General features: G+C 41.4%; 1 protein-coding gene across 2 annotated transcripts in view; it reads right to left on the bottom strand.

The window, feature by feature from the left end:
- LOC124118028 (TBC1 domain family member 30-like) overlaps window positions 1-16,515 on the bottom strand; it is a 129,247-nt gene that overhangs the window by 80,917 nt on the left and 31,815 nt on the right. For both annotated transcript variants that reach the window (XM_048397156.1, XM_046480070.2), the window contains exon 2: window positions 368-532. In XM_048397156.1, the coding sequence (XP_048253113.1) occupies window positions 368-532 (165 nt within the window). The remainder of the gene's footprint in view (window positions 1-367; window positions 533-16,515) is intronic.

The raw sequence follows: 16,515 nt of genomic DNA, 5'->3' as shown, positions 1-16,515 counted from the left end.
ACCCATTGTAGGTGCATTCAGTTCAATTTTGCATCCCCTGTGTAATATATTCCGTGTTTTCAAGGGTGTAAGTAAATACATGTTGAGCGTCTCGTCAACGGTCTAAGGGAAATCACTCTGTCAGTCCTCTGTAAGTTGTGCCGCTTAGCGCACTGTCAAATTAAATGCGCTTACGTCATTGGCTGATGTATTTTTGTCAGCCATGATTTATGAAACATAAACTGATGTGACCCAAATTCTGTGTTGTTTTCAGTTGTCAATCTGAGCGATTGTGACCTGGGTAACATGTCCCATTATGTAACACGCTGTGATTCTTTTATAATCTCAGTCTTTTATTCTGTGCACTACCATCACCATGGTTACTTACGTCTCTTCAGGGAGGCTGCCTGTAGAATGGCAGTGACAACATCACAGTTTCGATGGAGTTTGGCGATCCGCCGGTCTCGACATTTAAGCTGCCGCACCAGACGGGTGGAAGACTGGTTAATACTGCGTTGTATGTCCCCAAACATCTTACGAAGTTGAGAAATATCTGGGGGGGGAAGAAAAGAAATATATCAAATTCATCTGCAAGTGATTCCATGGTATTTGATTGGCATTTGTAAATAGGCCACACCCACTAACAGACTACTGTTTCCTGATTGGCTGATAATAGAATGTGGCTGATAACAAGTATCTGAAAGATGGACACTGTTGATGGATTCTGATTACATCAAATAAGTGAAATAAAACATCAACTGGAGAAGGAGCACGATTCTCGAATTGGAATATATAAAAAGTATCGCAGAGCTGTGAATGCTCTTGATGGAGTGAGTGTGTGAGTTTGGTCTTACGCCCCTTTTAGCAATATTCCAGCAACATCACGGCGGGGAAAACCAGAAATGGGCTTCACACATTGTACCCATGTCGGGATTCGAACCCGGGTCTTCGGTGTGACGAGCGAACACTTTAACCACTAGGATACCCGACCGCCCCAGCTCTTGATGGAGTTGACACTGCACTTATAGCAGCTAGCATGGTGTCGCCGGTGTTGGTTTATTATCACCTAAAATCGCTGCGCCTATCAAACTAAGAATTGAAGTAGCAGCGGGAGTCTCTGGCCGCGCAGGAATAGCTCTTAAATATATTTCTCGCCAGATGCATGATAGTATTTGTATGTTGGCTGAAGCAAAGTTAAATAGTATTCAGGATCATATCTTGACAGCACTAGCTGATTGCAAGATATCTGTGGAAAAGTTTTGTGTAGTGTTAACAGGACTCACCAAATACAACACAATGAAACAAGAGATTTGATCAAATTCCCTAAGACCAATGGCATTAACGAAGTCAAGAAAAAACAGTTCATAGAACAGGGGAGACAACAAGCACGCCAAGCATTCCGTGCCAAAATCAGAGAACTGGTAGAAGATTAAGTGAGTGAGTGAGTGAGTGAGTGAGTGAGTGAGAGTGAGTGAGTGAGTGAGTGAGTGAGTGAGTGAGTGAGTGAGTGAGTGAGTGAGTGAGTGAGTGAGAGTGAGTGAGTGAGTGAGTGAGTGAGTGAGTGAGTGAGTTGGGTTTAACGCCGCTTTTAACAGTATTACAGTTATATCACGGCGTGTCAGCTTAATGTGGGAGGAAAGCCCGAAGTGATGCAGGTCTTAGATGTTTACCACTTCGGTGAAACCCACAAGCATGGGTATGGTGCTGACAAACCTAGAAACATAATCGGGGTGAACCGGGATTCAAACCCACAATCATAGGTTTCTGGCGTGCCCAAGGGACGCAACTCTGCACAGCGAATCCCAGCGCCTTAGACGACTGGGCCACCCGTGCCCCCGTAGAAGATTAAGAATATATTGTTTCCTCAAAAAATAGGATGGCTTCTTGATACATGACAATCCAATCATCAATCATCACAAGCTGGAGACCTCCATGGTGAACATTATCAGGAGCTAGGTCTGGTCCAGGGTGGAGTTTTCCCCTACCCCCATGGTCTATGCTTCTAACTGAACATGAATATCCGGGGTAGAATAGGTCTTCAGCAACCCATGCTTGCCGTAAAAGGCGAATATGCTTGTCGTATGAGGCGAATAACGGGATCGAGTGGCCAGACTCGCCGACTTGGTTGATGCATGTCATCGATCCCAATTGCGTGGATCGATGCTCATGATGTCAATCACTGGATTGTCTGGTCCAGACTCTGGTCATATAGCTGGAATATTGCTGAGTGCGGCGTTCAACAACAAACCAACCAACTGAACATACATGACCAACAAACCAGTGCCAAAAATATGTGTAACATTTTCATAATAGTGGTGACAGCAGCTGAAACACTCATAAAATCTGCTTGTATTCACACACTCTCACACCTCAAATCATCAAGTTGAACTTTACATTTATCTACGAGGTCAGCTCGGTTCACGTCGACAAACAACAGATTAACATTCTGTCGTCTTGGTTTCCTTGAGATTATTTTATAAAACCTTCAGCACGCTGCAAGCATGTCAACATAGTTGTTAGAACTTCTTCATTCTTTCTGTACAGGAGGCGAGCCAAACATGAAGAACTTTGTATTGGATATTTTCTACCTACTGCATCTTGGCACAGATATATGGACTTGGTCTGATCTTACAGATCGTCATTCATTAAGAAACTTTTTTTTTTCCACAAACTCATAATTGCTTGACATATATTTGTCACTGATCACACTACTTATAGGCCAACATTTAGTCCCAGAAATAAGGTTATTTTATTTAAAAATACAAATCTGCAAAATATTAAGTAAAATCCAAATGGAGCCCAGGGCAATGCTTGATTAAGAGCTGGGGCAATCTAGACTTGCCAAATCAATCTAGACTTGAGTTGGATCGGTTTTTAGTATATTCTCTGGGGCTCCTTACAAAGAATCACCATAACACATGGCAGTAATGAGAAAGAGAAGTACAGACGATGGGGTAATATATCCTGTACTCGAAGTATCTGAAAAGATGGACACTGCTGATGGATTTTAATGACATCAAATAATTGAAATAAAACATCAACTGGAGAAGGAGCACGATTCTCTAATTGGATGCAAAAAAAGCAGGTCTGACAATTTTCCATCAATATAAAATCCCAAAAAAGACAATTTTCCACAAAATGTATATCCTTTTCAGTTAACACACTCCTCAAACTTGATATGTCAAACTTGATATTTCGGTTCATAAGTTAGGTAAAATACCTTGGGTTTTTATGATATCTAAAACTGTTATCCTTGGGATGCGTGTTTTAAATGTGATAAGAACCCTTGGATGTGCTTTGTTGTACACTTATAATGGGTTGCCATTTAGTTTGGGGATAATTTTAAGGTTCAAAATCGGTTTATAAGTAAGATAAAACACTTCCCCTCAGGTTGCTATGATATTTAAAACCCTTTCCCTCCGATGTAATCCCTCGGGATGCGGGTTTTAAATATCATAACAACCCTCGGACGTGTTTTATCCTATACGTAATATATGTGTTCTTGAAAATCTGAACACCCTTTCCAAACTTATTCTTTTGGACTCTTCTTATGAAGATCTGATAGTGTCCTGTCGTGCTATTTGTCCATTTTCCTTCCTCCTCGATTTGATGTTGTTGTATATGATGGAGGATGTCATTTAGTTGTAAATATGGAGATGGATGGTGTTGTATATGTATGTACATGGGTGATGATGGAGAATAAAGTCAGTTTTCCACGAGCCTTTTGTCTTGGGTACTTTCTTTGTAGCCTGGGTAATGTTGATTTGATATGGGAGGCTAAAGATAGCGATGAAGCACAGAGATTTGTTCAAGGATGAATTTTGAATTCTAAAAGTTTGGAAAGGGTGGTCAGATTTTCAAGAACACATATATTACGTCTTCCTATATTTTCAGCCACTGTAAATCTTGAAATTAATGCGTCTCCAAATTAAAAATGACACCTAGCCAAAGATGCGACACCTCCCTTCCCCCTCATTCCATTAATATTAAGGAAGTTCAAAGGCAATAAAATAATTGAACAGTTCACTGATTGGTTTACAGGGAAAGGGTCAACAAACCTGAAGGCAGATGACAAGACAAAGGCTGTAGATCTGAGGATAGGTGTGACAAAGGCTGTAGATCTGAGGATAGGTGTGACAAAGGCTGTAGATCTGAGGATAGGTGTGACAAAGGCTGTAGATCTGAGGATAGGTGTGACAAAGGCTGTAGATCTGAGGATAGGTGTGACAAAGGCTGTAGGTCTGAGGATAGGTGTGACAAAGGCTGTAGATCTGTGGATAGGTGTGACAAAGGCTGTAGATCTGAGGATAGGTGTGACAAAGGCTGTAGATCTGAGGATAGGTGTGACAAAGGCTGTAGATCTGAGGATAGGTGTGACAAAGGCTGTAGATCTGAGGATAGGTGTGACAAAGGCTGTAGATCTGAGGATAGGTGTGACAAAGACTATCGGTGCGCGTTGGGTTGTGTCGGCCTTTGATGCATTGTTGCATGGGTGGTGTCTGTCTGGACTGCTGGGGTGCTCAATGATGCGAAAAGTTTGACACAATGGGTAGAACTCTTAACCCCCGCAGTAACAACTCACCATTGTGTAATTTCTATTCTTTGAATGACATTGCTATATACTTGTTACAACAGCTGCTCAATAGAGGTGAGGTGAAATGGGGTTTAACGTCGCGTCCAAGGTTATTGCACTTATATAGCGACGTGCATGCACGTGTATGTGGCTGCTTGTACTAGTCCGGACTGATGCCAATTTATAGTGCTAGCACACTGAGATACCATGCCGCAGTTTAACATGAATACCCCACTCAGACACAGTATACTGACTCCGAGCCGACCAGTCCTTGTTTTAGCCCCTTAATGCCGAGCGCCAGACAGGGTAACAACAAGTACCATCTTTTAACATCTTTTGGTATGACGCAGCTGGGGATCAAACCCCGGACCTTCCGCTCTCAGGGCGGGCGCTCTACCATTAGACCACGGAGGCGGTTGCTCAATGGAGTGTGATGTGGAATATATAGTTGGTTGTGTATTGTATTACTGATACAGCTGCATGTATTACTCCAAAGGATCACACTCACGTAGTCAACCTATACGTCTGATACAGCTGCATGTATTACTCTGAAACAACTGCGTGTATTATCCAAAGGATCCAACTCACGCAGTCAACTTATATGTCTGATACAGCTGCATGTATTACTCCAAAGGATCACACTCACATAGTCAACCTGTATGTCTGATACAGCTGCATGTATTATCAGTGATTATCCAAAGGATCAGTCATGTAGTCAACCTATATGTCTGATACAGCTGCACGTATTACAATTAAGGATCACACTCACGTAGTCAACCTATATGTCTGATACAGCTGCATGTATTACTCTAAAGGATAACACTCATGTAGTCAACCTATATGTCTGATACAGCTGCATGTATTACTCCAAAGGATCACACTCACGTAGTCAAACTATATGTCTGATACAGCTGCATGTATTATCCAAAGGATCACACTCATGTAGTCAACCTATATGTTTGATACAGCTGCATGTATTACTCCAAGGGATCACACTCATGTAGTCAACCTATATGTCTGATAAAGCTGCATGTATTACTCTGATACAGCTGCATGTATTACTCCAAAGGATCACACTCACGTAGTCAAACTATATGTCTGATACAGCTGCATGTACTACTCCAAAGGATCATACTCATGTAGTCAACCTATGTTTGATACAGCTGCATGTATTACTCTGATACAGCTGCATGTATTACTCCAAGGGATCACACTCATGTAGTCAACCTATGTCTGTACAGCTGCATGTATTACTCTGATACAGCTGCATATATTAGTCTGATACAGCTGCATGTATTACTCTGATACAGCTGCATATATTACTCTGATACAGCTGCATATATTACTCTGATACAGCTGCATATATTACTCTGATACAGGCGACTATAATCAACAGTATGCCACATTCCATTCTACAGTGATTGGCCATTAACTCCATGGACACATCCAGACCTGCTCAGCTGCTGAAAATCTGCCATAAGTCAGCCGCTTTTAGCAATATTCCAGCAATATCACGGCGGGGGACACCAGAAATGGGCTTCACACATTGTACCCATGTCGGGTTTCGAACCCGGGTCTTCGGCGTGACGAGCGAACCCTTTAACCACTAGGCTACCCGACCGCCCCCCAATTTGTACAGAAAGCAATTCCCTTTTCATGTTCATACAGGTATAACTAATATGGACATTGTGAAGGTGAATTGCATATCATTGATAACAGGACCTCCCTCAAAAGGGGGCTTATTGTTTTGTTTAACATGATTGCATTGAGTTTAATGTTAAAACATCATAAAAGGTAAGAAATTAAGAAAGTTTCAAAATCCCAACTACAAACAAAATGATGATAATTCCCCAATTTGCCTGCCAAGGGTATTTAGTTTGTAATCCCTGATATTCCCTGACATTATGTAGGAGTTTGTCAATATGCTTTGTGTGTTTATTTTGTTGCAGACCGCCTCCGTGGTCTTGTGGTAGAGCGTCTGCCCGGTGAGCGGAAGGTCCGGGGTTCAATCCCCGGCCGCATCATACCAAAAGACGTTAAAAGATGGTACTTGTTGTTACCCTGTCTGTCGGCATTAAGGGGCTAAAACAAGGTCTGGTCGGCTCGGAGTCAGTACACTGTGTCTGAGTGGGGTATTCATGTTAAATTGTGGCATGGTATCTCAGTGAGCTAGCACTATAAATCGGCATCAGTCCGGACACACAAACATAACACGTACATGCACGTCGCCATATAAGTGCAATAATCTTGGACGCGACGTTTAACCCCATTTCATCTCACCTCACCTATTTAGTTGCAGGTATTATTCATGACTGCTGTGCTGCCGTACCACTATCAGCAATAGAAACTAACTATGTTAGTCCACTAGTCTTTATAATGATAACATATAGCAAAACCTTTAAAAAGGGCAAACAACTTATAGTCCTTATGATACCTAACCATTGGGCAGTTTGACAAGGACTATAGGACTAGTGCCAATTTCTAACGCTGAAAGTACAAGCTAAAGTATTTATTTTAGCTACATGAGTTATTATTATTTAAAAAATCAGTACAAGACATGGACGACATAATGACAGTAATTTACATAAAAAATGTTATTATGTACACGGCTGTGGCGGAAATGATGTACCCTCTGAATCATAGTTCAACTTTCTGTTGTGCACTTCTAATCTTCTGAAACGTACGTGACTTTTAAATTACACTCATTTGTCATAACCACTTATTAACTCATAAATTTTGTTCCAGTTATATGTTTAAGTATATTTAAATGAATGTTTGCTTCACTGACGTAACATTAAAAGAAACTGAATGCATCTTCATAAGTTCAACACTGACAGCTCAAACATAGGGCTTATGGTTTATGGCCTGATTAAAGATGGATGCTGTTCTGCGTTTATTTATATCACAGCATGACAATTTAATGTAGGGTGACCTATCAAGATGCTGGTCTTCGATAGATATTTATCACTTTGACGAAGCCCACAAACATGCATTTGATGCCAGCAGATCGTAATCAGACCCAAAACAGAAACATATGAAAAGAGAATCCTGGCATCGCTAAGGGACACAACTGCGCTGAGCACCAGTCAGCACTATTCCAGCTATATCCAGTCTGGACTGAAAACATGAGCTTCCTAAGCCAAGACGTGGACCACCAGATCTTTAACTCTTTAAGCCTAGGTTACCATATGCAGTGTGGGTTCGAATCTCCGATGGGACTCAACCTAAAAAAAGTACTAGAATCTGTACTTTACTAAAAAGTGTTATCCCAAATATAACATTTGTTACATTTGACCATTGTATTCATAACACTTTCGGCCTTTGGAGCCGTGTCAATTCACACTTGACAGAGGGGTACACAAAGTACGCGATCTAGACTACCAGTTGTCAGACTTTCATTTTTTGTGGAAGCCTCGTTGGCTGAGTGGGTTAGATCGCTGACTTTGTGTGCTGGTAAGAAGGTGCCTCACTCTAGAAGTGTGGGTTTGAATCCCAGATGGGACACAACCCCCCAATCATATAGTTGACCCCCTAAAAGTACTGGAATTTGTACTTTACTAAGAAAGTGTTATCCTAAATATAACATTTGTTACATATGACCACTTTCTAAATTGCATTGCGTATTCACAATTACCGATTACAGTGTTGTTTCAGAAATGGCATTTTGAAGTTTTCACACACATTTGTATGTACACAAGCGACTTAAAAATAAATGTGTAACAGCAATTAATTCTGCCTATATTACGCAAATAAGCAGCTTATCTGGAGTATGGTTGATATCCTGGAAACATCCCAGGCTGTCAGGATATGATCATGCACCAACACACCACATTTAACCACTGACTACATTTTACTATTATAAGTCATCCCTTCTGACTAGCAATAGAGTGACCCGTGAAGATCTTGGGTAGAATAGGTCTTCAGCAACCCATGCTTGCCGTAGAAGGCGACTATGCTTGTCATAAGAGGCGACTAACGGGATCGGGTGGTCAGGCTCGCTGACTTGTTCGATGCATGTCATCGATCCCAATTGCGTGGATCGATGGTCATGATGTCAATCACTGGATTGTCTGGTCCAGACTCGATAATTTACAGATGGCCGTCATATAGATGGGATATTGCCAAGTGGGGCGTTAAACAACAAACAAACAAACAAAGCAACCAAGACCTTTTCTTGCCTGGGTGTGCCTCAGGGCAGCATACAAACAACTCCTTGCCACCAACAAATTATTAAGCCCGACCCCTGTTGCCATGTCATACGAACATGACGAACTCTTACCAACAACAACAAAAGCTGATAAGCACTATGTAATGACCGTACAATGTCTGGTCGCACACGCGACTGACATTCCCCAACATTCCACTTGACGAAATGCCACCTCCCAATGGTGAAGGTCATCCGGTGAAGGTCCCCAGTCAATACATGCGCAATCTATAACACATACACTGACACATCATTTCAGGGAATATCATGTTGGCCCACAAAGTTACAACCATAACCTTGGCAACATCTGTTGGAGAATGAATTAAAGGAATGTGTTGTCGTGACAATTACCACGGCTGGCATTGACCGACAATCATTCTTCGAGGACTGCTGTATCCTTGTTACTAGAAAAGTAGACATAACTATAAATATTCATGCTATTTGGGTCATAGGTCACAGGTTCTCCAAAGTCATTCTGACATTGTAGTAATCGGAACGCTATTGAACATGTGTCGGGACGATAATGAATCAGCAAGATAATGAAACTCCATCATGTTAGGTCATGATTGAAACCCTTGCAGGGTTGAAACATGTCGCTAAGAGCTATCTGCGATTAAAGGACTATAATACAAACGTTTGCCAACTAACAGGATCGGGTGGTCTGTCGTTGACTTGATTGATGGACGTCGTATCCCAATTGGATGCTCATGATGTCAATCACTGGATTATCTGGTTCAGACTCGATTATTAACAGGACATCATGAAATAGCTGGAATATTACGAGTGTGGCGTTTAACATTTTAAACAAACAAAAATGGCTTTCATCAGTGTTTGAACAATGTTATGTTTTCTTCTGCTTGATCTTACAATTTTTCAAGCGCCAAGGCATTTATTGCGGCAAATACAAAAATTGGAGTTAAATTATTTCCACAGAGCTTGTTCCATTAAAAAAGCACTTAGAAACGTGATATTTATTTGCACACGGAGCTAATAAAACATTGTCCCTTCAGAACTTCAAACTCTACAGCAAAACCAAACAAAAATATGCCTACTGAGTACAATGTCAATGACAGGTGCATGAAAGCATGCATCATAAATAACCTGCTCGTCTGTCTGGTCTATCACACTTCAACTAATGCTCTGCCTAATGGCCATAAGTTTCCCACGGTCCTCTCAAACGTCAAGTGATGGAGAAAAAATGCTCTGCATAAATATGACACATTCTGTTATCATCATTATGTTTATTTAAGCCTAAGAAAATAAATTGACCTATTATAAATAGAGGATATTTCATGTGTCTACAGGGTTAGAAACTAACAGTTTTTGTCCACTAGTCCTTTTAATGATAACGCATAGCAAAACCCTTAAAATGGGCCAATTTCTACTAGTCCTCAGGATACCTTTACTATTGGGCAGGACTACAGGACTAGTGCCAATTTCTAACGCTGGTCTATTGTTCGTATGTTGTTTAACGCCACATTCAGCAATATTCCAGCTATATTCCAGTCTGTATTATAATCGAGTCTGGACCAGACAGATAGTGATTGACATCACGAGCATCGATCCACACAATTGGCTCGATGACATGCATCAACCAATCAGCGAGCCTGACCACCCGATCCCGTTAGTCGCCTCTTACGACAAGCATGGTCGCCTTCTACGGCAAGCCTGGGTTGCTGAAGACCTATTCTACCCGGATCTTCACGGGTCTATGAATAGTGAAACGTGATGTATCTCTCATTGTCTGACGTAAGGAGATATTTCCTTTTCCACATCACAAGATGAGAGATACATCATATTTCACAAGACACATGAAATATCCTATTTATTATATACTTCATTTGTTGTTGACAGTGGTTGTATTAAATAAATTACCCCAAACCATTAAATTCTCCCTACTATACACATTGACTTTTGACACATGGCTTCCTGCATGCAAAGTGAGTGAGTGAGTGAGTATGGTTTTACACCGCTTTTAGCAATCACGGCGGGGGACACCACAAATGGGGCATGCAAAGAAGATATAGTGCTAATTTAAAATAAATAAATAAATAAATAAATAAATAAATAAATAAATACTCATTTTCTTCTTGAGGTATATAATCTAACTTACAAGCTCATTAAAATAGCACATTTTATACAACACACATGGCGCACATAGTTGTTAAAATAGGAAGAGTTTCAAACAAATAACGTATAAGAAGAACTGTTTTCCAGTAAATCTTTTACCAGATGTAAAATATTTTCACTGTCAGCACAGAAATGTAAGTGTTCCGAGTCTCTGCTAATGCAGCATGCAAGTGGTGCACGGGCGGGTAACTTCGCTTCACTTTCCTATCACTTTTCTAAACTTTCGAAATCTCAATCTTTCACTCTAAAGTATATCATAACGTAAATATAATCCCAAAAATTTAACATTTCCAGAATACACAGAATAAGTGCAAAGTATTATACATAAAACCTAAATATATAAAGCACATACACAAATCTCACTCTGTAATATAGATCGGACATACTGAAAAGAAATTTCTTTTTCCTCATTTTTATCTCCAAAATGTCTACCTGATTATATATAAAATACAATTTGTGTTGCTCAAATTCGAACAGATGTTTTTGCTGTTAATATCAGTTTTTTATAATGCCTAAGCAATCTGGAGTGTGACATGGACACCTCACTCATATAATTTATATTCCGAGCCAACCAGTCCTGGTTTTATTCCCTGAATATCGAACGCCAGACAGGGTATCAATAAGTACCATCTTTCAACATCTTTGGGTACGACGTGGCCGGTGATTAACCACCGATTTTCTCTTTTCCAGGAAGACGCTCTGTCCACCTCGACCATTAGAATACTTCATCAAATATGACCATGAGCCCGACCACCCGATCCCATTAATGGATCTAGGTGATTGCATGTCATCGTACCCTGGACCGCCTCCGTGGTCTTGTGGTAGAGCGTCCGCCCGGAGAGCGGAAGGTCCAGGGTTCGATCCCGGGCCGCGTCATACAAAAAGACGTTAAAAGATTGTACTTGTTGTTACCCTGTCTGGCGCTCGGCATTAAGGGGCTAAAACAAGGACTGGTCGGCTCGGAGTCAGTATACTGTGTCTGAGTGGGGTATTCATGTTAAACTGCGGCATGGTATCTCAGTGAGCTAGCACTATAAATCGGCATCAGTCCGGACTAGTACAAGCAGCCACACACACACATACACGTGCATGCACGTCGCTATATAAGTGCAATAATCTTGGACGCGACGTTAAACTCAATTTCACCTCACCTCATCGTACCCTGACACTGTAGATCGATGCTCATAATATCAATCACTGGATTGCTGGGTCCAGACTCGACTATTTCTTAAGGCCACCGTGGAATATCCACACTGAGTGAGTTGGGATTAAGGCTGCTTTTAACAGTATTTCAGTTATATCATGGTGTGTGAGCTTAATGTGGGAGGAAAGCCCGAAGTGATGCAGGTCTCAGACATTTACCAATTTGATGAAACCCAGAGAACGCGAATGGTGCTGACAAAACCTAGAAACATAATCAGATTCGAACCCACAATCATAGGTTTCTTGTAGGGCTGGGATGAGTCCAAATTTACTACCCGGGTGCCCACCCCCCTATTACCCGACCCTACCCGGGTACCCAATATAGGTCTCAAGAGATACAAAATGTCCGATTGGGAAATTATTTTTTTACCACAGCACTTGCAAAACAAATTTAGATACATGTATAAACAATCTGGTCATGCATACACTGAAGTTGACTTAAGTTAAATCTTATTCAACCATATGAAAACTCAGAAATAATGGGTGTATAGTCAGAAAGAAATACAAACATTAGTGACTTGTAGTGTAACCATAGAGTATTTTTTGTCATTAAACAATATATCACGTGACTAACCATGGTTCCGGGTAGTCCTGTGGGTACCCGGGTCCTACTCAGTACCAACCCGACCCTGGTACCCGAGTTACCCGTCCCAGCCCTAGTTTCTTGCGTGCCCAACTCTTTGCACAGCGAATCGTAGCGCCTTAGACGACTGGGCCCCCCGCGCCCCCGAATATTGCACAGTGTGGCGTTAAACACGAAACACATGCTGACAGAGTGATACCATACGGGCAGTGATAAAACCTGGCACTAGTCCTGTAGTCCTTGCCAAACTACTCAATAGTCAAGGTATCATAAGGACTAATAGAGTTTTCCTATATGCTGTTTTGCTATATGCTATCATTATAAGGACTAGTGGACTAAAACTGTTAGTTTCTATCGCTGCAGAGGTCTTATCTGATCATTAAACGTAACAACAGCTGGGAAAACGATGAGTGAAATAAACGCTGTCATGTTCTAAATACATCGAGGCTGTTGATAGGGGGACATACAGACGATAGCTGTGACATCCTGCAGCTGACGACAGCTGTCGCCTCATAAATAGTCGGCCGAATGGCTTCCAATTATAAGAGAACATGGAGATGAGGACATGATTGTGTTGCTACTGAAGACTCAGTTAATGATAATCATAGTAATCCCATTTCCTCGGGGGAGATATTAAACACCTTATTTGGCTTTGTCCCTTTTTAGAAGAAACAATTTTATCATCTGACACTGGAAGCTGGAGGGGATATGCGGTTGATGAGCCAGAGACTGGGTGAGTTCTGTTCAGTAGGGTGTGTACTGTAGGGATGGGGGTCAAGACATGGGACCGAGAAGGGTGGAGGGATGATGTCAAGGGTGGGGTGGAACAGAGGGGTGGGGTGCAGAATAGGATGGAACAGAGGGGTGGGGTGCAGAATAGGGTGGAACAGAGGGGTGGGGTGCAGAATAGGATGGAACAGAAGGGTGAGGTGCAGAATAGCATGGAACAGAAGGGTGAGGTGCAGAATAGGATGGAACAGGAGGGTGGGGTGGAACAGAGGGGTGGAACAGAGGGGTGGGGTGCAGAATAGGATGGAACAGAAGGGTGAGGTGCAGAATAGCATGGAACAGAAGGGTGAGGTGCAGAATAGGATAGAACAGAAGGGTGGGGTGGAACAGAGGGGTTGGGTGCAGAATAGGATGGAACAGATGGGTGGGGTGGAACAGAGGGGTGGGGTGCAGAATAGGATGGAACAGAGGGGTGGGGTGGAACAGAAGGGTGGGGTGCAGAATAGGATGGGACAGAGGGGTGGGGTGCAGAATAGGATATTTATAAATCGAGCCTGAGACAAATGGTGAATCTCGAGACATGGGTCTATGTGATGCGTACATGAGCATTGTTTTGACCAGTATGTTCGCCGCTTTTAACAATATTCCAGGTTATATCACGGCGTGTCAGCTTAATGTGGGAGGAAAGCCCGAAGTGATGCAGGTCTCAGACGTTTACCACTTCGGTGAAACCCACGAGCATGGGTAGGGTGCTGACAAACCTAGAAACATAATTGGGGCCAACCGGGATTCGAACCCACAATCATAGGTTTCTGGCATGTTCAAGGGACGCAACTCTGCACAGCTAATCGCGGTGCCTTAGACGACTTAGCCACCCGTGCCCCTACCACAGATAAGAGCACATGCAAGTATCGTGATACATATGGGAACTTGAACAAGGTATCATGATACGCATTGTATCGCATAGTTGGTGTATCGTCCCTAGTATCAACTATGAAAAGTTCATGGGACAAGGTGCAACCTGGTTTTTCATGTCAATTGCACCTTGTGCAATTAAATGAAATGTTTTAAATTGAGCCCTGATAGTCATTGAAAAGAAATAAAATCTCTCCGGGATGATTATTTTCCAGTTGTCATAATCCGGGTGTGTGGAGGGTTGACAGGACCATACATTATCAGAGCACAGTATTCACCATGTTTACCCACTATTCAATACATGCAGGGTTAGAAACTAACAGTTTTTGCCCACTAGTCCTTATAATGATAACATATAGCAAAACCCTTAAAATGGGCCATTTTCTACTAGTCCTCAGGATATCTTTACTATTGGGCAGTTTGGTAAGGACTACAGGACTAGTGCCAGTTTCTAACGCTGACATGTCAATACAACAATCACAAAGAACATCACAAGCCTCAGCATGTGATGCTATTGACGATCATTCATCGCCACATGGCGTCTGTCCAGCCAACTGGCACACTGAATCGTAAACTTGATATTAGTCGAAAATTGATCCTTTATTGCACAGAATATCCACTGATCCAAAAGTTGACATTCATAGGTCAGAGCTGTTACACATCAGCAGCATCGGCAACATCAGTTTACTGTTCCACGACTATTTGTTGTCCATTTTAACTCGTTACATGGCGATACTTTCACCCTCGCTACCCTCGGCTGATGTGGGCTGCTTCTCCATCATGGTCTAATAATAGAGGTTGTAGCAAGCCAATTTGTGTAGTCACAGTTTACCACTGTAACAGGACACTAGCATGTGAGAGTGATTCTGTGTTTATCCATTGTTTATAACTGTAATATATGGCTGGGGAATGTCTGTGAGTGAGTGAGTGAGTGAGTGAGTATGTGATTCTGTGTTTATCCATTGTTTATAACTGTAATATATGCCTTGGGAATGTGTCATATCTGAGTGAGTGAGTGAGTCAGTGAGTGAGTGAGTATGTGATTCTGTGTTTGTCCATTGTTTATAACTGTAATATATGCCTTGGGAATGTGTCATATCTGAGTGAGTGAGTGAGTCAGTGAGTGAGTGAGTATGTGATTCTGTGTTTGTCCATTGTTTATAACTGTAATATATGCCTTGGGAATGTGTCATATCTGATGGTTAGTGAGTGAGTTTGTATGTGATATTGTGTTTATCCATTGTTTATAACTGTAATATATGCCTTGGGAATGTGTCATATCTGTGGGTTAGTGAGTGAGTTTGTATGTGATATTGTGTTTATCCATTGTTTATAACTTATATATGGCTGGGGAATGTGTCATATCTGTGGGTTAGTGAGTGAGTGAGTATGTGATATTGTGTTTATCCATTGTTTATAACTGTAATATATGGCTGGGGAATGTGTCTTATCTTTGGGTTAGTGAGTTAGTTTGTATGTGATATTGTGTTTATCCATTGTTTATAACTTATATATGGCTGGGGAATGTGTCATATCTGTGGGTTAGTGAGTGAGTGAGTATGTGATATTGTGTTTATCCATTGTTTATAACTTATATATGGCTGGGGAATGTGTCATATCTGTGAGTGAGTGAGTGAGTGAGTGAGTATGTGATATTGTGTTTGTCCATTGTTTATAACTTATATATGGCTGGGGAATGTGTCATATCTGTGAGTGAGTAAGTTTGTATGTGATATTGTGTTTATCCATTGTTTATAACTTATATATGGCTGGGAAATGTGTCATATCTGTGGGTTAGTGAGTAAGTTTGTATGTGATATTGTGTTTATCCATTGTTTATAACTTATATATGGCTGGGAAATGTGTCATATCTGTGGGTTAGTGAGTAAGTTTGTATGTGATATTGTGTTTATCCATTGTTTATAACTTATATATGGCTGGGGAATGTGTCATATCTGTGGGTTAGTGAGTAAGTTTGTATGTGATATTGTGTTTATCCATTGTTTATAACTTATATATGGCTGGGGAATGTGTCATATCTGTGGGTTAGTGAGTAAGTTTGTATGTGATATTGTGTTTATCCATTGTTTATAACTTATATATGGCTGGGGAATGTGTCATATCTGTGGGTTAGTGAGTAAGTTTGTATGTGATATTGTGTTTATCCATTGTTTATAACTTATATATGGCTGGGGAATG

This window comes from Haliotis rufescens, unplaced genomic scaffold (genome assembly GCF_023055435.1).
Source record: "Haliotis rufescens isolate VD_foot unplaced genomic scaffold, xgHalRufe1.0.p SCAF_16, whole genome shotgun sequence".
NCBI lineage: Eukaryota > Metazoa > Mollusca > Gastropoda > Lepetellida > Haliotidae > Haliotis > Haliotis rufescens.
The sequence above is the reverse complement of the archived record's forward strand: the minus strand, read 5'-3'. Positions and strand labels throughout refer to the sequence as shown.